The sequence below is a fragment of the Sturnira hondurensis genome, unplaced genomic scaffold (assembly GCF_014824575.4).
Source record: "Sturnira hondurensis isolate 20B ecotype Veracruz unplaced genomic scaffold, ASM1482457v3 Scaffold0013299, whole genome shotgun sequence".
NCBI lineage: Eukaryota > Metazoa > Chordata > Mammalia > Chiroptera > Phyllostomidae > Sturnira > Sturnira hondurensis.
The window spans coordinates 10,409,662-10,435,401 of NW_028085930.1; the positions used below are offsets into that span (position 1 = coordinate 10,409,662).

Genomic DNA, 25,740 nt, shown 5'->3' on the forward strand with positions numbered 1-25,740 from the left:
AAAAACTGTCAGTAAAAAAGGTTTTTTTCCCACTTGGTGATTCAAAATATGCACTCCCACCCAAATTCTTTCTACTAGTTCTCATTTAGGCTTCTATAGAGGCTACTCAATGTTCTGTTAATAATTCTCAAATATGAAATAATGTAACATAAAGCACAATGACTGTTATCAGTAGGTGTTTCATAATAAAGTAAATGCTGAATGAATGATGAAACAGACTTCAAACAGTTCTTTTTGCTAAAAATACTAAATTGAAAAAATCAATCATCATAAAGTAATATAAACAAATAAAAGGTATAAACTTAAAAGGCTAAGACAAAATTATATATACAACTTACTCAAATTCCCTTAATGTGAAAACTTATAAATCTTCTTAAGAACAGCTAGATGAAGAAAAAACCCTGTTTTTTATTGATTACACTATTTCAGTTGTCCCAATTTCTCCCCCTTTGCCACTCTCCAACCCACATGCCCCATTCCCTCTGGCAATCCCCTCTACTTTGTCCATGTCCAGGGTTATGCATGTAAATTCTTTGGCAATTCCATTTCCTATACTTGCTCATGACCATCCCCCTGTCTATACTGTAACTACAAATTTGTATATCTTAATCCCTTTACCTTACCCCCCATTCTCCTACACCCCGCCCCACTGGCCACCAACCCAATGTTCTCCATATTTATGATTCTGTTTCTTTTCTGCTTATTTGCCTAGTTTGTTTTTTAGATTCAATTATTTATTGCCATTTTAATGTTCACAGTTTTGATCATTTTAGATAAGTCCCTCTAACATTTCATATAATAATGGTTTGATGATGATGAACTCCTTTAACTTTACCTTGTCTGGGAAGCATGTTATCTGCCCTTCAATTCTCAATGATAGCTTTGCTGGATAGAGTAATATAGGTTATAGGTCCTTGATTTTCATCACTTTGAATACTTCTTGACAATCCCTTGTAGCCTGCAAATTTGCTTTTGAAAAATCAGCTGATACTCCTATGGGAACTCCTTTCTAGGTACTATCTGCTTTTCTCTTGCTATTTTTAAGATTTTCTCTTTACCTTTAACCTTTGGCATTTTGATTATATGTCTTCGTGTGGTCCTCTTTACATCCCTCTTGTTTGGGACTCTCTGTGCTTCCTGGACTTGTATGTCTATCCCTTTCACCAAATTAGGGAGGTTTTCTTTTATTATTTTTTCAAATAGGTTTTCAATTTCCTGCTCTTTCTCTTCTCCTTCTGACATCCTCCCTATGATGTGAATGTTGGAACATTTGAAGTTGTCCCAGAGGCTCCTTATTATATCCTTGATTTAATTCTTATTTCTCCTTGCTTTCTTATGTTCCAAATCATTGACTCTTGGATTCATCCACTCCACTGTTGATTCCCTGTACATTGTTCTTTATTTCAATTAGTTCTTTATTTCATTTCTGCTTGGGTCTTTTCAATGCTGTTGAAGTACCCAGTAAGTTCTCTGAGCATCCTTATAACCAGTGTTTTGAACTCTGCATCCAATAGATTGCTTATCTCCATTTTGTTTAGTTCTTTCTCGGGTTTCACTTTGTTCTTTCATTTGGGACATATTTCTTTGTCTCTTCATTTTGGCAGCCTCCCTGTATTTGTTTCTATATATTAGGAAGTGATGTTTTGATTCCATGTCCTGGTAGCGTAGTAGGTGAGGAAATACTTTGAGGTCAAACACATTTATTTTTTTAATTATTTGATTGCACTGATACTTGGAGGGTCCAGTGGCGCAGCCTCCCTTATCTCCCAAGCTGAGTACTTGAGGTGTGCCCCCCATGTGGGCTGAGTACTCCCTCCTCTTGCAGTTGAGTCTTTATTGCTTTCAGCAGGTCAACGGGAAGTATATATCCAGCCCAGATAGCTAGTAGGACTGGCTCTGTGACCCTTGGCCGGAAACCACCTCTCTCCTCGTGGCTTGTGGAGGTTGTTGGGTGGTGCTTTGAGGTGGTCTGTAACTGTCCACTGGGTGCATGGGATTTGCGGTTACCTGGGTGGTACACACCAAGGTCAGTTTCTACCTGTGTTCTGAGGCTGCTTAGTGTAAACTATAAAACAATTTGCAGATGGCTGTTAGTGCTGGGCCTAGGGCCACTCACCAATAGGTACAGGGGCGTGACTCAACTGCTCCTCCTTTGAGTGGATTTTGGAAGATCTGAAGTCTGCACCTAGCCCGGCCCTTCACATGAAAAAGCCACTGTTCCAAGCTTGGATGAGCCTGTAAGTTGGATGGGCAGACCCTTAAGTAATCATCAAGGCGGGGTACACCATGTGAGCCAGGTTGATGGAGATTCAGATATGGTGTCAGTGGGCTGTGGCTCTGTGTGGGGGAGGGAGCAGTAAAGGTACACTGGCGCTATCTCCAGCTCTGTCTGGGAGGAAGCTGTCGCCCAGCCCTTGTGCTGATGCCAGACACCTCAGTCTCCTCTGTATGCCACTGTGCCCTTCAAGGCACTGCCCCAGTGCTGGAGTCCAGAGGGAGTCTGAGTAAGTGGGGACTTACTCAGTGGTGCGAGGCCCTTTACAAGGAGAAGCCTGAGAGTCCTGCGGTTTCTTCCACCAATTCCATACCCACCGGTTTTTTACAGCCAGACATAATGGGGACTTATCTTCTGGGAACTGGAACCCTGGGCTGAGTGGTCTAGTACAGGGCTGGGACTCCTAGCTCCTGAGGTATCCCTCTGTCTTACATCCTCCGCCTGTGGGTTGGGGCCAGCAGGTTTCACATCTCCACCCCTCTGTCCCTCCTACCTGTCTGGATGAATGTGGTTCCTTTAATTCCCTGGTTGCCAGACTTCACTACAGCTCAGTTTTCTGATAGTTCTGAGTGATGGTATTCTACAGTTTAGTAGTGATTCTGCTGTGATTGTGTGAGGAGCTGAGCCTCATTTACCTATCTTGACTGGAAGTCTCAAGAGACAAACTCCTGACTAACTAGAACAGAGAGGGCAGCATCCAGAAGCAAGGGGCCAATCACATGAGGGTCAGCAGCTGGCTGGGAGGGCTGAGGTGCCTGTGGGGCCCCACCCTTTGGTAGCTAAGTGGTCGTCCTGCAATGTTGGGATAGTCTCCCACTAAGAGAGTCCTTGGGATAGTCCTGGGACCTTAACCAGAATGCAGGTCTTGGGAGGCAAGGTTAAACCTACAGCTGCAGAATTGGGATGGGTGAATCAGTCAAACCTTATTTCTTTGGAGACCCCAAGACAGTTTCAGAGAGAAGGGGTCATATTGTCAGTTAGTGCCTGTTAAAAAAGAAACAGTGAGACTATATAAAATCGAGATAAATGGTTTAAATGCATGGCTACCAAATGTTAAAAAGCACTTGCCCCGTGTTTCATTTGCCTCCCTTAGTTTTCTTTTTCCTCCTGCATTTTATGTCCGAATATCAGTAGAATCCATTGGTGGGAGGTGGGGATGCAGCGAGGGACAGAAACAAAGGGGATGAAAATGTGTGCGCACACAGGCAGAAAGCCAAGGTGGTGGTGGTCAGTAACTCACGTGTACTATTGTTTTAAAACATTATTTTTTTTTCACAAAAGAGTGGGAATAAAGGCAAAGATAAGAGGAAATCACATTAGGAGCTAATGTCTGGCACTTTGTCAAAAATACCAAGCAGCAGAGGCAGAGGCACCCTCCTGCCCCGATCAAGCTGCAGACAGGACAGCCACCTAATGATGGGCTGCCCCAGAGCAAAAGGCTTCCGGTGTACGGGGACTCATGACTCTGGAAAGAAGCATTCCCCGTTAACTTTCAATTCAAAGGAGTAATATTATTCATCATTTTTATTATTATTTAGAGAGATGAGGTCTTAACTAGAATTTTATGATCCTTGCTATGATTTATCATTATTTTTTAAATTTAATGAACACTTAGAAAGTGTTTCCTATGTGCCAGAAACTGCTTAAAATGCTCTGCAAACAGAAACTTCGTGAGGCAACCCTTTAAAGGAGGCACTCTTCATTTGACTTTAGCTCAACTTTTGCAAGTGTCCATTGCAGCGCAGTACCTGCAGCTAGGTGCTGGGCTGTAATGAATGTTCAGCAACTCTAAGAAGGTACAGGCAGGTATTAATATTATTTTCTAAATATTTCTTGTTTCAAATAAAGATCTTTTCACTAGAAACTGGTAATTCAAATGAACGATACCCACAATACATGTACAGTAAATACAAAATATCAACAGTATAAAATTCTACCAATTCAAATACATTGGTAGTTCTGTCCCTTCTTTTCCTCCCACCCAAGGTTTAGAGATTCATCATCTTCTCGCTTGGGGGCTGGCCAGCGAGAGGAACCACAGGGCTGGTTCTCCTCAGTGTCACTGCTTTGGCTGAATTCTGACAGTGTCCACAATGGTGACTGTTCTCTCTAGCACTGTTTTTAATAGCTTGAGTCCCATTGGTGTAAGAGGTTGTCTTTAATAAAAGCTGAACCTACTCAGCACCGGTGTGGGATCTTAGCCTATTAATTCATTCTTTTCTTCCCAGTCCTAGTCATTTTTACATTGTTTCTGACCCCTCCTAGTCAGGGCTTCTGTCTATTAAAATGATTATCTACTCTAATTTAGGACCTTTTAAAAAGTGTAAAATTTTCTCCAAAAATAATCCATGTAATACAATATTTAATTTTAATAAGACTTAAGTTCATTTAAATAGAATAAAATTTTAAAAAATATATTTAAAGTTTGGGAACTTTTTCAAAGCTACACATGCCACTTGTAATTCAAGTCATAGTAAGAACCTCTTGGGGGTGATAGTATAAAAAATAATCTGTAACATCATTCAAAAATACCTAGGAAAGAATAATTGAAGTACAAGGAAAATAAGAGCATTATTTTTATTAGAGAAAGTAAATTTTAATGAAAAGTTTTTAGGAAGAATATATATGTATGTCAAACTGAATTACAAACCATATTTCTTTTCCTGCACTTAAATTCTGGTTCAGATCTATTTAAAAGAACAGTGTGTTAGAGAAACTCTTATTTTTTTTAAAAAAACTATTTAATAGTGTAATAAATGATGACTTTTCTTGAATGACAGACTTTGTCAACTAGCAGCTTACAAAATTATGAGCTTGGAAGTGGTTCTCTTCATTAAGCAAGCTCATCCTTTTGTCAATATGTACTTGGGGGAAGAACTAATGGTTGGAAGGCAGAATTGTCTCGTGGTGTTATGGGTCATACAAAATTATATATGATGGTAAACACTGTCCTTAAAATAATTTTACAAAGGTCAGAAGAATAGCTTAAAATTTTCACACAGAATGCACACTGGTGATCTCAAATATCTTAAAAACTAGTCAAGAGACACTTCTTAACAAAATGTGGCATTTACGGGCATCTGTTTGAAGTACTAATGGTTCCCATAGAAGGTTTTACACGTACTAATCAGAGTCCCTCGGGGTCAAAAAACAAGGGTAGAAGCTTAAGTCTGGTCAGAGACCTTTCAAAGACATACACTATAATCACTGCTTCAGTTATACACGTTAATTACAAGATACACTTAATAATGAACTATGATATACATGAATTATCTCTAATATACATATAGCAATAGGAAGGAACTTATTATGGCAATTAGCTATAAATATTCATCTGCCTTCCGTTTATTTGGTTATGGAGAGTTGGAGAATAGAAAAATAACCAGAAACCCTTTAAATAAAGAAGCCAAGTATGAGAATGAGGGAGAGAAACTGCATATGAGAGATAATTAATAATGCCAAGATTTTACTCCACATTTAACTATTATTTCCCAAGAAGTTTGGCAAATTTCTCTATTATGCTTTAAAACCTACAGTTTGATTTGAGAATAAAAATGATTTCCCTTCCAATCTAAATGAACCCTGCTACTTAACAGACTCAAAGACAGTATCACATTTACAGTTATATTACTCTGTTCGTAAGCCAGGCATCTTCAAGAAGACATTTATTTCATTGTCCCACTGTGATTTAAAAACACTCTGACAATATATTTTTGGTGAAGTTTTCTTTTTTATGACCCTCATTAGATTGCATTTTACATGTGTACAGTTTTAGGGCAACATTTGTTTTTCCTGTACACTTACGTTCAGGAAAAGACGTCACAACAACTGGAAAGTCACTGTTGGACCACACTTTCTTTAGGGAATGTTGATATGAACTGAAGTTCACACTCCCTCCCCACCCTGCCCTCCCTGTCTGGTTAGTGAGTTTCAGACTGGGGTTGGCAAAGTGTTGTACTGTTTCAGATGTAGAACTGAAAGGTAAGGATGACCGTTAGAAGCTGGAATGGCGTTAGCATTTGCAGGTGTGTGTGTGTGTTGAGGGACTATGTTCTACGGTGAAATATTCTGGCCTGGCAGTCTTAGCAGGTCAGTGCTTCGCAATGGTGTAGCATGCTTTGTGTTTCAGTCACCTCGATTCTTAATCAGAAATATAAACCTCAAAACTGCGATTTAATCACGTACTTTCAGGAATTTTAGAAAATATATTATCTTTAATAAATTATTTTAATAAATAAGTATAATTTAATAAAGGAGGTTTTAGTTGCAGAATTACAAAGTTTAGTATAAAAATGTACGTGTTATATTTTTTGGAAGCATTTTAACATTCATTGTAAATACTTCATGTTAGCGGCTAGATATTTGGGAAGCATTTAAAGCCATTCAAATATATTAAATTAAAATGCCATTATTTGTTTTGGGGTTGTTTTCCCTAGTCCAATATATTATTAACCAGAATCTAAAACAGTAATGGAAGAAGCCATTTAAATTGGAAGAAATTTCAAACTATGTGCAGGATTTTAGAAGGAAGAAAAACAATCCCAGTGTATATAAACATTGCATTTCCAAATATATGTTATAGTCCTTTTAGCAACAGCATTCCAAGATCATATTGCAAATCACTGGTTTCTCAAAGCTCATAAGCCTTTTGTATTTAAAAATTTTATAAGGTAAATGTTTTGGGTAATTACCAAGTCACAGAATCTATTTGTAAAGTATTTCTTTAAACTGCCTCTCTTTCATTGCTACCAGCAATTCTTAACCAGACAGCTGCAAAGTCCTTGTAAGTGGTACCCTTGTTTTTAGTCTTGGTGTCTCTCACATACATAAAGCACAATGACTTATTTAAAATGCTAATTAGACCAAATCACTTAATGTTTTACATTCTCAAAAGTCAGTTACACATGGCTGGATGTTCTGGATTTGATCTTTGTCCTCCTCTCTCACTTCACTAGCAATTTCCATTAGTATCATGTAGTTAGTATGTGAACTACCAAACCAGTATTTCCAAACCTCTAGCCAAAGCTCTAGAACCATATAATTCAATTGTCTCCTGCATATCTGTGGTCCCACAGAAACTCCAAACTCAACATATCCATAACTAAATTCTTCTTTCCCTTCAAATCTCTTGATCTATTTTTCATGATCTCTGTGATTTTTAGCATCATTAACCTTGTTTCCAAGTTATCTTTGATTCTTCCCTCTGCCTCATTTCCATATTTCATTAATTTTAAGTCCTGACAATTCTAGCAACTTGGTATCTTCCAAATATTTCCACCTACCTTTATCCTCACTGCTTTTATCTTGTTTAACGTTTCCATAATCTACCTTTTAGAACATACAAGCTACTATTTAGTAGCTAATCACTGTGTCCTGCCCCTGTTTTACTTGCCCCTACAATCTCTTTACCACTGTGCAACCAGTGCAATGATTCTAAACCACAAACATGATCCTAAAACCATCACGCTTCAGGGCCACCCCCTCCCTGCCCCTAGTGTAAAGATCTAAACCAACCCTGTCCAATGGAATTTTCTATGGTCGGAATGTTCTATGCCTATGGGGACCAACAGAGTAGCCACTAGTCACACGTAGCTGGCTAGTAAGCATTTGAAATAGGAATAGTGTGGTTGACGAACTAAAATTTTATTTTATTTTATTTTATTTTTTTAAAGATTTTATTTATTTATTTATTTATCTTTGGAGAGGAAGGAGAGAGGGAGAGAAACATCAATGTATGGTTGCCTTTCGTGCGTCCCCTGCTGGGAGTTGGCCTGCAGGGAACTGGCCTGCAACCCAGGCATGTGCCCTGACTGGGAATCGAACCGCGATCCTCTGGTTCGCAGGCCTGTGCTCAATCCACTGAGCTACGCCAGCCAGGGCTAAAATTTTAAATTTAATTCTAACTAATTTAAATTTTGTAGCTATATGTGGTTATTACCTATTGAAGAGCACCGATTTAAATTGTTCTTAGCATGGCATACAAGACTTCCAATGTCCTGGTATTGTTTCTTTTTCCTCATTTCCTCTCACACAAAATGTACTCTAGTTTTAATAAACTTATTAGCGCTTCCTGTATCATGATGATATTCAGACATACATGTCTTTGTTCATACTTTTCTCCTTGAATGAGGTCCTTACATTTTTTTATTGTGTGTTCCTGCTTACATTTCAAGACCTAGGATGGGTCCCTAGGTCTTGAAATATAAGCAGGACCCATCCTGGGTCTTGAAATGTTTCCTCTAAACATTTTCATCTCTTCTAGAGAGTTTCCTCTAAAACTTCAGGCTAAATTAAAAAAAAAAATTTAATAACCTAACCCATGCCTCCACCCCCAGAATGTGCCCAGCTCTAGGGGATAGAGCACAACTGGTCTAAGGTAACCATAAATCCTACCCCCTGTTCCTAAACTTTCTTATAGTTAGGGTTGGCTGGATATGCAAATTCTACCAAGGAGATTTAAGCCTATGTCTTCTAGAGGTAGTTGCTGGGAGGGTTTCTGCTTTGCTTGATCAACGGGGGCAAATAAGGTTGGCACCACCCTCTTGAACAAATATAAAGACTTGAACAACAGTTTGCTGAACTGCTGAATAACCCATGTCTAGCTACCAGAGCATCATGAGACCAATTAGCCACAATCAAAGGCCAAAAGAATCTGCAAGTCTCCATACTGTAAAGCCACGGAACCACTGCCAGTAGCTGCCTATCTCCAGACTTGTTACATTTTAGGAAAAATAACAGCAACAAAAAATAACCAGTCACTTGTTTAGGCAATTATTAGTTGAGTTTCTGTTACTTGCAGCCACACGCAAGTATTAGTCATATTTGTGCTCCAATAGCAGACTGTACATGAATCTAATTATTACATTGTATCAAAATAATGTTGTTAACAAATATGTCATAGTAGACTAATCATTACATTTATTCTGACTACTTTAGACAAAACTTTAATAGGAAATGGAGTATTAAAGTCATGATTTCATCTAAGTCTATATATTTCAAACCTCATTTCTTTTTCTCTCTATGCAGTATTGTGAGCTTCTTGTTAACAAATTCTTAATATTTATTACAAATTAAAATATTTGTAGGATAGCCAAGAGTTGGAAGCAACCTAGATGCCCATCGGTAAATGAATGGATCAAAAAACTATGGTACATTTACACAATGGAATTCTATGCAGCAGAAAGAAAGAAGGAGCTCCGACCCTTTGCAACAGCATGGATGGAACTGGAAGCATTATGCTGAGTGAAATAAGCCAGGCGGTGAAAGACAAATACCATACGATCTCATGAGCCTTTAACAGGAATCTAAACAACAAAACAAACAAGCAAGCAAAATATGACCAAAGACACTGAAATACAGAACAGGCTGACAGGGTCTGGAGGGGAGAGGGGAGAGAATCACAGGGAAAAAGGGGAAGGACTCACATGAACAAGTATAAAGGACACATGGACAATAACTAAGGTAGGGGGTGGAAATGGGAGGGAGGTGGAGAGCACTGGGCGGGGGTGGGCAGAGCTGGGAATATAAGACAGAAAACTGTACTTGAACAAGAATTAAATAAAAAAAAATTGTACCCTGGCTGGTGTGGCTCAGTAGATTGAGCACAGGCCTGTAAACCAAAGGGTCGCTGGTTCGATTCCCAATCAGGATACATGCCTGAGCTGCAGGCCAGGTCCCCAGTAGGGGGTGCATGAGAGGCAACCACACATTGATGTTTCTCTCCCTCTTTCTCCTTCCCTTCCCCTTTGAAAAAAGAAATAAAGAAATCCTAAAAAAAAAAAAAACAAATGAAAATATTTGTTACATTAATACTGGGGTGGGGGGTGCGTACAGGGAAAAGGTGAATGAAGTCTGTCATGGAATAACCTGTTTGGAATGGTACCAAACTCGTCAACATGAGATTAGTTAATCTGAAATATTCTATTACTTAATATGGACTTTATACAAATTAGGTGGAAGCATTTCATAAGCAGGTAAAAGAATGGCCTTCCAGACTCTAAAAATGCTGAGAATCTGCAGGCCAGTCACAAAGGCCATGGCATGCTGCCAGATACCTCACCCCCCCTGGGCCACAACATGCTCCGCCATATTCCCTAATATGGCTGTTCCACAAAACTGCATTTCAAGCCTAAATGTAACATCATTCAGTCTACAAATTTTCCAGTTTGAACAAAAGACTACTACAGAAAAAGGGTAAAATTCAACTATCCAGTCAAAAGATTTTCTCTAATCTGGTCATCTGACAGGAAAACAACAACAACACAATCTTAGCTTGTCCAAATTGTTCTGGTGAGCACATTGTAGTTCCACACAGAAATTTCCTTCCCTAAGAACTCACACCCATTTATTTTCAAAGAGTCCTAAAATATTATCTCAAAGACTGAATTACATTCATTTGATGCACTGCAGATGTTAAAACAGAATGTCTCCATATTAAGCATTCTCGCCACCTCCTCCGTTTCCCTTAATTCCTCAAAAATTACTGACAATGGTTCAAAGAGATCGTCAAGCTACTGCAGTTTTCTGGATGTTGACACAAGTAATCACTAACAATAATCAAGTACATTTTACTTTCCCCCTCACATTTTTGTATTATAAAATCAATTTATGATCAATAGAGACAATGGAGATAATAAGTATAAAGAAAATAAACACCATCCATCATTCCCTCTCAGATATAACTACCATTAACAATGTTTCCACTCTAACTTTCATATAAAAACACATATAATTTTTAAAACTAGGAAAAGAGATTATTACATGTTTTTTCTCCCGATTTTTCAATTAGAATATATCATAAGCGTATTTTAGGAATATACATCACTTAAATTACAGCATGACATTTTATCAAATGGACTTACTCCATTATTATTTCCTTTATTAGAACTGTATTAGTTCCTCTTCGTATCACTAGTAACGTGGCACAAATGCTTTACAACAAACCTCTGCTCCCTAATTCCCTTAATATGTGTCTATATTCTTAAATCTGAAACCATAAGCCAAGGAGCACAAGTTTATCAGGCATTTGACTCACTTTCTCAATTGTCTCCCAAATGAATTATATTATAATTGAGTTAAATTTTCTCTAATGTGTTTCAATCTAAATGAAAACTATATTTTGTTACTTAATTTGTAAGTCCTTTAATATTTGAATATTTAAATATTTGAAACCTTTTTCTTCCTATGTTTACAGGGGTGGGCAACAATAAGCCTCCAGTTGTTCAAATGGAAAATAGTGTAATGACATAATGATACAAGATAAACTGTTTCACATACTCACAACTATAAACGTACTTTGGCCCATCCCTGTATAAGCAATTGTTACTGTTCTCCCTATGCAATTTGGTTGACTTTATTTTTCTACTTTATGCGGTTTCTTATTAATTTTAAGGGTTTTTTACACATAAAAAATAAAAGTTTTCTTTTTATACAGTTTTTTTTACACACCAGTTTGTCTTCGTATTCAATTATATTGGGATAAAATTCCAATTTAGTCAAATTCAAACATACCCTGTAAAATATCTTTCACTGCTATTTTTCTTACAAAATTGATGGTCTTTGGAAAATTGGTTATATATTCATGTATTTTTCTACTAATTATTTAGAATTTTCATTTTTTAAAATTTTACTTTCATTCCAGTTGACATTCAGTATTACTTTCTACTAGCTTTCTACTAGGAACACAGCATAGTAGTTAGAGAATTACACGTGATGCAAAGTGATTCCCCTGATCATTCAAGTATCCACCTGGCCCCACACATAGTTATTATTAATTTTTAATTCATATTAGTTGATGTTCCTCACAAATAGAAAATTTCCTCCCAATGATATTTTGAATATATTCTATTCCTTATATAATTGATTTCTGATATTCCCTTCCTTCATTTTTACCTCCTCCTCATTCACCCATCCCTTCAACAGTATTTACAGAATGCTTATCATGTTCCGGGTTTTGTTAAGGAGGCGTATGGGATATATTAATGAACAAGACAGACAAACTCAGCGCTTTTGTTTCAAAGCATATTTTTCTATTCCTATTACCATTTCTGTATTCTTTTAATTAAACCATATCAATTTATTGTAGGTGTCTCTTCTAAGCGGCACAGAGTTGGATTTCGGCCATAAAGCAGTCGCGTGAAGCGTTTATGTACGGTGCGCTACAGCTAATGTTTGACAGCATTATGTCATCTTGTTTTATGTTTCCTTTGTAAGCACTCCTGTTACTTTCTTTAGTTATTCTTATTATCACTATGTATTAAGTCTTATGAGTCAGGCACATAAAAGTTAATAACAATGAACGTTTTACTGAGTGTTTACAGTGTGGCAATTATTGTGCTCTATATGATTTTCTTTTCATTTAATCCTCATAATCCTATTGCATTGATACTCTTTTACAGGAAATTTAGAAACCAAAAAATTCCTTAGTGATTAGAAACATCAATGAAATAGTGTATTTTATTTCCTCTATGTATGCTAATGAATTATGTAAACTTTTATACTTCTCACTTTGAATATTTCAGTAGATTTAAATACATCTAATAACCAAATAATGTTTTAAATTATATTTTACTGTACTTGAGATTATTTTTAAAAATTGCACTTGTGTCATACTGGTCACTTTGCTTTTGAGTGGTCTTTTAGGACCTCACTTTCTCTTGCTGGTTTTATTTTCACTTGCCTTTCTGTGGTAGAATATAGTTTTACACCTAGAAAGGCGTGTACGTGGTACCTTTCCCAAACCTGCACACGTGTGACTGGGTACTTTTCCTTCTTGACCTTTGACTATCTTAAAATTCATGGTTACTCTCAGTAGATTCTGCTTCTTCTATTTCATCAATGAACTCTTCTTGTAGGTCAAATTGAAGATTAAGGTAATAGAACCACCCCCGTCTCGCCCTCCCCACTTCCTTATTTTTCTACCCAGCAGTCTGATTTAAAGAAGGTGAGGATAGCATCTCCTTGAATGACATCATTGTGTTCATGTCACTTCATTATATTGTTGGTGAGGGGGAAAAAATTCAATTCCTGGCCAGGGCCACTATCTGGGTGGAGTTCCCTATTCTCCCCATGCCCACATGGGTTTTGTCTCAGTATTCTGGTTTCCTCTCACCCCCCAAAGAGAGGAACATCAGGTGCACTGGCATGTCTACATTGTCCCAGGCTGGGTGAGTGTGGCTGTGTGTGCGAGTGGCCCTGAGATGGAAGGGTGTCCAGTCCAGGGTTGTTCCCACCTTGTGCCCTGAGCTTCTGGGGTAGGCTCCACTCACCTGTGGCCCTGAAGGGGAATAAATGGGTTGGAAAAATAATCATTTCCCTTGTTTTTATTAATCTTTCTTAAAATTATATACACCTCACGTTTATATTACTATTCAATATTAGAAGTGTTTGTGTCTTTATCTAGAGGTTAAGTGATGTTTTTGTGACCAGAAATATGCCACAGGAACTTAACTCATGTTTATGTTAATTAGCCTATGGTAAAATTGGTTTTGTTATACACCATTTTGCTGAAAGTCATAGTTCCCAAGAACCTATTAATGACATTAAGTGAGGACTTACTGTATTGGCCATTATTTAAGCCTTAGGTGATAGCTTATTATTTTACCTATACCTTTGCTGCTGGTACCTCTATGTAGAGATCCTGAGGTCTTATAGTCCTAATCCTTGGCAAGGCCTATAAATGGGCCTTGGGCTCTCCAGTTTCCTTGATTTTCTTTTTCTTTTTTAAAAAGATTTTATTTATTTACCTTTAGAGCAGAAGGGAAGGAGAGAGGGAGAGAAACATCACTGTGTGGTTGCCTCTCATGCGGCCCCTCCTGGGAACTGGCCTGTAACCCAGGCATGTGCCCCGAGTAAGAATCGAACCTCGATACTCTGGTTCGTAGGTCCGCACTCAATCCGCTGAGCTACATCAGCCAGGGCTTCCAGTTCCCTTGACTTTCTATTAGGAGGTTGGTTTCTGCTCACTACTAATAACACTTCTGATTCCAGGCCTTATACCTGCCTGGTCTTTGTTGCTAATCTGGTCACCTTGCGTTTGGCTCATGATCCAGTCTGACACACAAGCCCTCTAAGCGCCTTAATTTTCTATCATATTCACGGACAAAGCCAAATTAGAGTGGGAATGTAGGCTCAAGAGTTCAAAGCCTGGTTCAGCTTCTTGATAGCTGGTTGATCTAAATAAGCCTTTATAAGCCTTAATTCCTCATCTAAAAAAATGGGGATAATAACAGTACCTCTCACAATGTGTTGTGAGGATAAAAATTATAATCTATGTAGAGCCATCAGTATAATCTTAGCCCACAGAAAACACTAAATAAATATTGACAATTATTAATCATTATTTCAAATAATTCATCATTCTTCCCCATACTTCTTCACCATGATAATTCTTCATCCAGAAAGGTAAATACTCACCTTTTTCAAAAGGAGTAATTCCGGGGGAATACCCAGTGAGGTATGGCGACAAAGTATCATTAAATCTTCTCCTTTTAATCCCTCATTCTGGTTTTCACATTTAATGTATAAGATAAAGCTCATTGAAAAGAAAAGAATATTTCACCCATTACCTGTGCTTAGAACAGGAAGCTTTTTGCTTAAATTGTTGAGAGAATTTTTTAGGTAGGTAATTATAATGACTTCAATGACTGAGACTTACGTCTTTTACCGTATGTTTATAATTCAAATATAGTATAAAAACTTAGTAGTCATATAATAACATTGTGATATGTGTTAGAACAAATATTTTAAAATTACATCACAAAATTAAGCAGATTGCTTAATCAATGACCAAAAACTTCCCTAATTAAATTATTATAAAACACCATAATGAAAGAAATGCTAATCCAGAAAATAGAAAATCAGGGAAAGAGATGATGTATAAAAACCATTTGGGAGATACAAAATTTATCCCATGAGTGTTTTACAGAGCTCATAATTTAAGAACGTCAAAGCCCAAGTGTGTTCTGAGGGTCTTTCCTCAAAAGTGACATTAACTGCATATCCCAGAAATGCTTATTATGTACTCTATTTATACCACAATATAAAATGTGGTTGAAAATATATAGATTCAACATATTTAAGGTAATAATAAAATACAGTTATTCTGGCCTGGCAAAAATTGTTACTTCTACACTTCCATTTTTGATCTCTCTGGAAACAGTATTAAGTAAAAACAGTATTGAAGGCTTATATTGAATCCACTATGATTGAGGCTCTTTTGGACTTGCAACAAGTATGTACTTGGGGACAAAAAATGTAACGTGAATATTTTAGAAGCTTTTTTGCAGAAATAACCCCAAGGTGCTGCCTATTCTCATAGTAAAAGAAAGATTAAATAACCACTGGCTCTTAGAAACTACCCAGGAACGCTGGGACTGATGCCGCCAACGTTTCACTTAGGAAACGTGCAGCGTGTGGTGATGGCCCCACAGAACGTGGTTTTGAAACGTATGATACACATCTAAAGAGGCAAACAGAGAGGACCGAAGAAGTAAATTATCTGAATCACAGCAAGAGAAACTTCATTCTAAGTGAAACGGGAACAATCTTTCACAAGGCTGATGAAAAATGTAGTGTAGATTATTTTTAGAAAACATTATTTTTATACTCTTACTTATAAAGTATTGAATACTTCATTTCAAAATAACTTTGTGTAACCTAAATAGCAAGTTGACATATATTTATGATTTCCTACCCTTTCTAAATAAATCATCGATACTGATATTTTTCCACTGGTCCATTCATTATTGACATTTTTATCACATTGTTATTAATTTTGCCAGAACATTTTATTATATAAGGAAATATTTTTTTGAAAATTAAAATTCTTTCAAAAACAGCTGGCATGCAAAAGCACATTGTATTTATATACTCACATTTTTATTTATTGGTTTGAGAGAGCGAGAGAGATTGATCAGTCATTCCACTCATTTATGCATTCATTGGTTGATTTCTTATATGTGCCCTGACCAGGGATCAAACCCATAACCCTGCCGTATCAGGATGATGCTCAAAGCCACTGAGCTACCCAGTCAGGGCAAAAAAAAAATCATATTTTAGATGATACAATTATGGGTTCTGATAGCACCTTGAGGAAGAGTAGATTTTATTAACTGAAAATGGATTACTTTATATTTGTCCACATAATTCACTCAAAATGTAATAATTATTTTTAAGTATTAATATTGAATATAGCCTAAATTACCAACTTTCTTCCAAAAGAGAGTAGTGTTAGTAATTATTTAGATAAAGAATAAAACAAAATGTTTCAATTCATTTGAATGAGATTCAATATTAATTAGGTTCGTGGACATGAAATTATTGTGCCAAATTGCTATGATTTGTTTTTAAAAGTTCACGCTCAACTTCTAAACTATCTCTTTGGAAGCACTGGTCTAAAAGGATGGCTACTGCACTTCCATTTATAAGTGGCCCATATACTTTAATGAAGAAAATATAGACAGCCAAAGCCAAAGCCAAAGCCAAAGCCAAAGCCAGGGCTGGAAGGGTTCATGAATCACACAGTTCATCACATTCCCAGAGCCATGATATCCTAATTAAGTAATGGTAATGACAGATAAAAATAAGAAAAGCATGTCATATGTGTGTGTGTGTGTGTGTGTGTGTGTGTGTGTACACACAGTTTACTACATACTCAGCACTGTGGTTTTTGTACATTATAATTTCATTCTATGAAGTAGATAGCATTACTTTAAATCTCCATGTCATAGATGAAGAAAACAAGGCTCAAAGTGGGCAAACGGACCTGTTTTATTTCAAACCCCATGCTTTTAACTGTTATTCTGTATTATACTAATATTGCTCTTTGTTCCCAAGGATTAGAACAGTGATCAATAGCAAATATGAAGATGAGCAGTACAGCTTAAGGTAGCATAAAGAAATAGGAAAACAAAATCATCTTTCATGTGCCCCAACAATTAGAAACGATAAAACCAAATTTAAAAAGTGAAGCCAGTACATAAAACCACTGCACTTATAAAATGCAGTACAGGCCAATTAAGAGAATGAGTAACTTCTTCAAAGATTAGAAAAGCACACATTTTTAGATTACACAGACGGGACCTTACACAAACAATAATGGGATAAATAAGTCAGCCAAGGTCACTGAAAGCCTTGGTATTGTTAGTACTGCTACAAACCGGAGTGGGAAGGATTAAGAGTAACTGTATCGTGGACCATGGAGTTTCCAAAGGGAAGGTGCTGGTCTGCAGTCCAAGAAGCTCTATGAATCACTATGATGGAGAGAGAGCTGATGGAAAGGAACACAATGGGTATAAACCATTGTACCCAAGTCCATTCTGCTACCATTGCAGCGTAAAGCAACAGCTCGGACAAAAGGTTGTGAAGAACAAAGCATTTCAAAAAAATGATAAACATGTTCAACATTAATTTCTTTCCCCAATACTTAAGACCAATTTCTAGACTTCAGAAATAGTTTTGAGGGTGTAAAATGGGGTTTTGTATTTAAATAAATCAATTTTTTTAATGCACAGCAGAGAGAAACAGAATTTAACTCCTAACCGACCACTACCTATTTCAAAATAATCTTTTATGTCTATAAACAGAAACTTATTAGCTAGACTAATAAATGTAAATGGCAATTTGTTAATAACCTACAGTGCTGCCCAATACCCACATTACCCATAACTTTCTTATTTCCAGTAGGAATGATGGAGCTGCTCTCAAATGCTGAAGTCAAGCTTATGTCACAAAAACGAACAAGCATCATTTTAAAGAGGAAAGCAGATGTCTTCAATTATAGTTTAGGACTTCCAGAAAAGAAAGGTGAATTATTATTAGTGAATGACTCTGTGAAACATGACAACATAAACACTCATGGATATTCTTTACTTTGGACTAAATGAATTGGTCCTAACCCTTTGACTCATCTGAGATTCTTTGTAATTCAAAAAAGTCATATTTACTGAGCATCTACTATGCATGTCTCAATGGTATCTTTTCAATTTTCCTTGTTCTGCCTAATTGAGGAAGGAATCTGAAGAAAGTACCTACCAGGGAACTGCCCAGCAGATATGAATGCCCTATCATTTCAATATAAAGGATCCTTTGTTGTCTGCAGGATATAACAAATTTGATATTAAAACTCTTATCCTGTAATTTGCCTACTCACCTTACAAGTCACCAAATGAAGACACATACAAATACACACACATCTCAGAAGTGACTGCCTCCTTATTTGTTTGCCATAGCACATTACAGAGGTTATGCTGTTAAAGATTAATATATCATGTTCCCTGTGAGGGACACTGATCTAACTTTTCAAAATGTACTTCTGAGGTGGAACAGAAGACTATACAATAAAATTAAAGGAACATGGATATCTTATAGGACTGTTGGAGTTTGGGACTAGCTCCTTGTATGTACGACCTATGCTACCCCTTACTTCTTAAAATGCTTGGTTTAGTTATCTGCCGTAGCCATCCTGAAACTCTTACTTATTTTTTTAAAAGGCTACCCATTTTTATTTTGCACTGGCTCTGCAGATTATGGAGCTAATCCTGCTTGGATCTGAATTATGACTTCACTGTTTAATATGTATAAGCCTTAGTTTCTTCCTCTATAACAAATGGGTAACACTCGTGAACAGGCTTAGTGGGAGTATTAGATCAAAGGTCGTACGTGAAAGCTGTGAGTGAAGAGCCTGGCACACAGGACAGAAAAGAGATACGAAATGAAATGAAGCTGAACAGTTCTTGCTCTTACACCTATGGATCTGAGACATACAAAAATCATCATAACTCATAATTAGGTAGAGCTGAAATTTATACTTCAATACTTACAATCCATATATCTGTGGTGCGATTTCTAGTCTGTTCAAGTGCATGTAAAGCTCAATATCATGCTTCTTCAGTAGATGATCTTGGATCTGGTTGACTTTGGTAACAATAGCAACTGTTGGCCCTAAGTCCTGTGGTCTAGCAAAGGGGATGGGAGCCATCAATGTTTCTTTTCCCTAAAAATAGGAAAAATGGAACATGTATTGTATTTCAATATAAAATTAACAAATATATGGACACCATTCCTGAATACATTTATCAGTGGGAGTTTAAACAAGAACTTTAATTATCTTATTGCAAATGCTTCCAATGTGGAAACATGTGCTGACTGTTATATAAATGATTGTGCTCAGAAAGGCCAGAAAATGCCTTCTAAAATATTTTCTACCCATTACATATTATAAGACAACTTTGGCTAGAGGTAGTGATGGCCTCCAGTCTATTTGTCCACGGCCAGTCCATCTAATCAGCTACAGCACTTAAATGGAATGAATACTTGAGTCCAGATTAAAATACATTTCTTGTGCCATAAAACTAAAACATGAAAAATAGTAAGTGGAAAAAATTTTTAAATATTTTATTTCTTTATTTTTAGAGAGAGGGCAAGAGAAGGAGAAAGAGTGGGAGAGAAACATCAACGTGTGGTTGCCCTTCATGTGTCCCCTACTGGAGACCTGGCATGCAACCCAGGCATGTGCTCTGACTGGGAATCGAACCGGCAACCCTTTGCTTCACAGGCCTGTGCTCAATTCATTGAGCTACACCAGCCAGGAGTAAGTGGACATTTTAATTTGAGTTCTCAAAACTATAGAAAGTCATAAAATAAAGGAAACTAGTACTAGAAAATAAGACAGCCTCTGTCTTTTGATCAATTTAAATAGCTAAGTAGAAAAGATTTAAAAACTTTCCAGACCAAAATATAGCTGATCTTAAAAAAATTTCCATGAGTCAACTACAACATTTCCCATGCTCTACAGTAAGAAAGACACATTTGTAACTCCTTGTAATGCTTTTATGTAAACTTCAACTCCTCCCTCAAATCTGATGGTTTCCTTGAGTATATTATGTCTGACCTAAGTTCTTTTGATCCTGTCCTCCATTTCCACCTCTCCCAAAACTGGGGTTTACAGCGTCACTGTCGTGATTGTCTGCCTATCACTCATCCTCAGTCTCCTTCTCTACCTCAAATTCTTGTTTCTGCTAAACAAATGTTGCTTTTCTATACGGTTCTGGTCTTGGTTTTATTCTCTACTTATATGCAATTCCCTGAGTCATCTCAGTCATACAGAGTGCCTCAACCAAAACTCTTTTCCCAAAGACATTCCAATCTGTATTCATAACCTAGAGTTCTGGAGTGCCTACTATACCTTCGAATCTTGGCAAAGACTCTTAGATTGCCAAAGCAGCGTCTAATTTAGGAGGACCACAACTAAGTTTATTACCTTCTGCTCATACACATGTTCATCCTTTCCCCACGCCTACCTCAACCCATTGTCCAATCAGAATACCCACTTGGTCAATTTTAGCTCCTCAGGGGATTCTTATATATCTCCTCGTCAGTAGCTCTACTGTAACAACCTGACTTGGGGCCCTAATTATTTCTTTCTTCCTAATGGGTCTGTCTCACTGCCTCTAATTTAGCCTACTTTTAAATCCATTTTCCAAAATGCCTGGTGATGTATCTGAAGCAGATATTAGGTATACCAAATTGCTCTCCTTAAACATTTTAATACTTCCCCATCATTTTTTACTCAGAGAAAAATGACTTAACCTAGTCTATGAGGCCTTTCATTCATTTGTTAGTAAGCCTCAGCTCTCACCTGCAGAGATCCTGGGATGCCATTGTTTTAGCTGAAATATCCCATCCCAATGTTTCCACTGAAGAGCTCCCAAGTATATTCAAAGATGTGGCCCATGTGCAAGGCCCTATTTAATCATCTTCTTCTCTACCACTGCAGTATCTTTTACTGCTTCTTGGCCTCCTAAGCTGTGAGATGTCTAGAATTACATTTTTTCATCACTGGACCAGATTCAGGGGCACAAAATAAGGTAAAGTTCTAGCCCTCATAGTCTCGAGGGGAGGACTACACAGAAAATAACTTAGAATTCAACGTAAGACCAGTGGTGAGAGGAGGCGAGAGGAGAAGCACAGGCGAGAGGAGAAATGTGTTAGGATAAGGCACAAGTTTCTGGAAGGAGTCCCATCTAACTTCCAGGATCATTTCAAGTCTCAGAAAGAAATGCAGTCCTTTGTACTTCCTACACGTCTGCCCGAGGGCCTTTAGGTCTGAAGGATATAAGTCCATATTAATTTTTGTTATTTAATCAGTTTGTATTAATCTATATAAATGGGAGAAGAGGAAATCTCTATATTGTGGTCATTTATTATTACAAATATACATGTAAGATACCTTTTTCCAATTTTACAATATCATATTCTCTTCAAATTAAAAAATTTAATTCTTGTTAAATTTTTTAATTAAAAAGACTTAATTAAAAGTTTTAATTCTTGTTAATCATTATTCCTACTGATTAAATTGAAGCAATTTTTTTAAAGGATTTGTGTTAACTAGGTACTGTTTATTCTAAAGCCAATTTCCTTTAAAAACAAGCAATTTAACATTTTTGTATTTTGGTGGTGTAGTTTTTCATTTACTGAGCAGCCCTGTGCAGCTGAACACCATACAGTGCGGTGTGGGGAGGCACTGAGCTCAGCCAGGGTTTCTAATAACTGCATGGAAAACAGATTACTGTACCCAGTCTTCTAAGGGTTTGTGAATACACATACATCCATAGAGATATAATCACTGGCTTTGGGAGAATTGATCTTAAATAAACCTGTTTAAAAAGGTTTAACTTAATGAAATCATATAATCAATTTCTAGTTTGACTAGAATGAGTTGTCATTAATCAATGGCACATCTAGGTCCACTTTTCAAATGTCTAATAGAGACTTGTGTAGTCTGAGGCTTATATAAGCTATAGTTTGAAAAGATTTCTCCTGGGCGCAGAATACTTGTGAAACAAAATCTCTTACACTAAGAAATTCAGAAATAATGTTTCAGATCACTTAAGTGCTAAATAGTAAAAATCAAAAGAGAAGCTAGAATTATTGTAAAATACTGTTATCATCAGGATTGCTTACTGTAATAAAGAATGCTATTTGCATTTAACAAATATGGTCAAATGGAATAACCACACTACCAAAAATAAGCTAGAAAAATTTTAACCTTTTATTAAGCAGGAAATGTGTTCAGTCCACACAATGTTACAGGGATGCAATGAAATAGTGATTTAGTGCCTTTAGGTAAACCGACGCACCGTTTGCTTCTTGAAGGAAGTCTTACGAAAAGTATGTCTGCTGAAATAGGTAGCATGTGATGTAACTGAATTTTTAGAGGAACTAGAACTGAATAAGAAAGTGATATATTAATTTCTCAAACTTCTTTGTTAAAAAGGTGAGAGAATCAGAAAACAGAATAAAAAGAAGAGGATTAAAAATGGATTCACTAGACATGCTTTTTAGGAACATTTTAGTCATTGATACATGCATGCAAGCAATTAATATAAATGTTCTGAGGTCACAGCATCTTTGTGTTCACTGATAAAATGATCGCCTTTCTTTGTGTTATCTCAGCTATTTTCATGAACTTGACTCAGTGATGTCAACATGAGTAAGTAACACTGAAAAATGGTAACCCTCACATTTTCATCATCCAGTTTCTTGGATATGGTGAATCAGTTATAATTTATACAAATTTGTATTTGTATAAAGTACAAACTGATCACTGCATAAAATAATCCTGATCCCTCTTTTCAATGTATTCACACATCCTCTGCTCTAGCTTTGAGTGTTCACATGAGTCTACAACTTCATCAAATCACTTGTCAAGAATATAAAGTTACTGTTTCAAAACACATGTCATCATAAATAGTGACAGTAAGTTTCTGCTCTAATAACCCTTACAGAAGGTAACATGTTCATGTATTGCTGAAGGAAGACTTGGTCACCTAGGCTAGGGGTTGGCAAACTTTCTCCGTAAAGAGCCAGACAGGAAACATTTTGGGCTTGACAGTTGTGTTCCCACTATTCAATTCTGCTGTTGTAATGAGCAAGCAGCCATAGACAGTAAGTAAATAAATAGGCTTGCTGTGCCCCAATAAAACTTCTTTTATGGGCACAGAAATTGGATTCCACATTATTTTCATATGTCACAAAATATTATTTTTCTTTTCATATTTTTTGACAGTTTAATAATGCAAAAGCCACGTTAGGTCACAAGCTGTACAAAAACAAATGGCAGGCCAAATTCTCTTGCAGGCGATAGTTCGCCCTGACCTAGATCAAAGGCATAAAAAAGCATTAGTTATCCATTTCATTTTTTAAGAGATGAAATGAAGTGACTAATACATGGTTTGTAAGCAGAATGTGATCAATTATCCCAAGATAGAAGAAATGAACCATATAGAAAATAATATGCCAAAAACTCTGAATACCCCTTGCCAGAAAAATTTTCAATTTTTCCAATACTGTGTAATAAAAATGGAAATGCCATAATGACCTCTAAGTTACTATACATGTTTGTTTAAAATGACAGACAATTCAGAAATTGCACTCTTAGAGAAAGGCCAAGAGAACAAAAAACATATGTTGACACAAAAGTTTGTACACAATATTCACAGCAAGCAAAAACTAAAATGAACCCAAAAGTCCATCAACTGATTTATGGATAAATAAAACATGGTATAGCCACACAATGAAAAATTATTCAGCCATGAAAAGGAAAGGAGTACTGATGTATACAACGTGAACAAACATTGAAAACGTGAAATACAAGATGCTGGTCACAAAAGACTGAGTATTGTATAATCCCACTTCTATGAAATATGCAGGATAGGCAAGTAGAAATAGGAAGTAGATTAGTAATAGCAGAGACTCCAGAGAAGAACGAACGGGAAGGGACTGCTCTTGGTGTGGGGTTCCTTTTGGGGTGTGAAAATGTTTTGGAATTAGATGTGAGGATATTTGCACAACCTTGTGAATATACTAAAACCCGCTGGATTGTACATTTAACAAGTGAATGTTACAGCATGTTGACTATATCACAATAAAATGATAAAAAACAGGACAAGAGAGAGTAAGGAAAATGGTTTTTATGCTGTATGTGTAAATTCAATAATGATACATAAGTGAAACAACCTATTTGATACAGAGTTTATGTATACACTTCAGTTAACAGTGCATCAACTCACTCGGATAGTGACAAATCAATAGGTAAATGAACTTATTTAAAATTTATAATTTTAAAAGTGATACTGCATAGATATTATTATACACATATATAAAGCAAGTCCCCATGTATTTGTACAGAAATGTTTATGTTACCTTTGTATACACACCTGTCGATACTATCAGAGACACGGTTTAGATCCCAATTCAATCTTATTCCACAGGTATTTTTATATTTTCTTTTTTATAGTAATAATAATGGCTTTTATACTCTGATTATGTGTTGTTACTGAGATTATTTGTTCCTTCAAGTGCACGGAACAGATCTGTACCATGCGATTTACCTTTTGATTATCATGCTCGAAAGTAGAAAACCAAGGCTCAGCAGTTTCCATAAGCCGTGAGAACATCGCACTAAAATTTAGAAAAATAATATGCTGCTGTTAAACCTTCATTAAAATAAATGTGGTATAAAATTAAAATAACAAGAATTTTTTTGTACTTACTAGGCATCATGTTCCAGATACTCGGGGTTCAAGAGAGTTTTCATTTCCTCACTTAAAAAAGCAATACATGCAATCAAAATGTGTAAAGTTGTAGTGGAAGGACATGCAGAGTTTACTTTGTTGTATACAAAGAAGCCAAATTTCACAAAATGTACAAATGAAAAAAAAAACCTTTTTAATAAAAAGAGGAACTCCATTAACAAATGAAATCTTTTCTATAAATATCAGAAACAAATTAGCTGCTTTGTCTGTACCACATTAAGTAATATTTATTTATTCCAAATAACAAATACAAAGGTGACATGTTCCTTGAACGTGCCTAGTCTAGAATAAATTGATTACTCTAGAATCTATTGCCTATTGTCTAAAACAAAAGAATATATAGTTACTGGTGAAATATACCATATTAAAACATTATTTTCTTTTAATGGTTTCTATTTTTTCTACATTGTAACATCAATTAATCAATGATAGTACCTCTTCCAAATCTATTTCAGTGTTGCCTATACATTTTAGTGAACTGAAACAGCTAAAGAAGAATGTCCAACTCATTTAAAAGCTATTTTCAGTCATTGGTGCTGTGCTGTGAAGTATGTTCCACATACATGGTTTTAAAAAGGTGAGGTCTGACACAAACAGGATCCAGTACTAATTTCATCTTATCATTCTATAGAATAACTAAACAAAGGCAATTAAGATATGGCTACTATAGTCAGATCCAGTAAACTAAGTATGACTGAAGAACTCGAAAGAAACTAGAAAATACTAATGTATAATATAGTAAAGAAAAGTTAACAGAAGTTTGAGTATATATTCAGCAAATGGATGGCTACATTTGATTAATAAAAATATTACATGATTATTTTTCTCTTTTCTGCATACAGCTGGGCTAGCCTGTGGGATATTCCTGAC

The 25,740-nt window shown here is 36.3% G+C and overlaps 1 protein-coding gene across 4 annotated transcripts in view; it reads right to left on the reverse strand.

Moving 5' to 3' along the window:
• The window catches only part of TBC1D5 (TBC1 domain family member 5), a 476,007-nt gene that overhangs the window by 162,989 nt on the left and 287,278 nt on the right, over positions 1–25,740 (reverse strand). For all 4 annotated transcript variants that reach the window (XM_037061363.1, XM_037061360.1, XM_037061361.1 and 1 more), the window contains 3 exons: positions 24,829–24,879; positions 24,667–24,736; positions 19,096–19,268 (listed from right to left, as the gene is read on the reverse strand). In XM_037061363.1, coding sequence (XP_036917258.1) covers positions 19,096–19,268; positions 24,667–24,736; positions 24,829–24,879 — 294 coding nt within the window. The remainder of the gene's footprint in view (positions 1–19,095; positions 19,269–24,666; positions 24,737–24,828; positions 24,880–25,740) is intronic.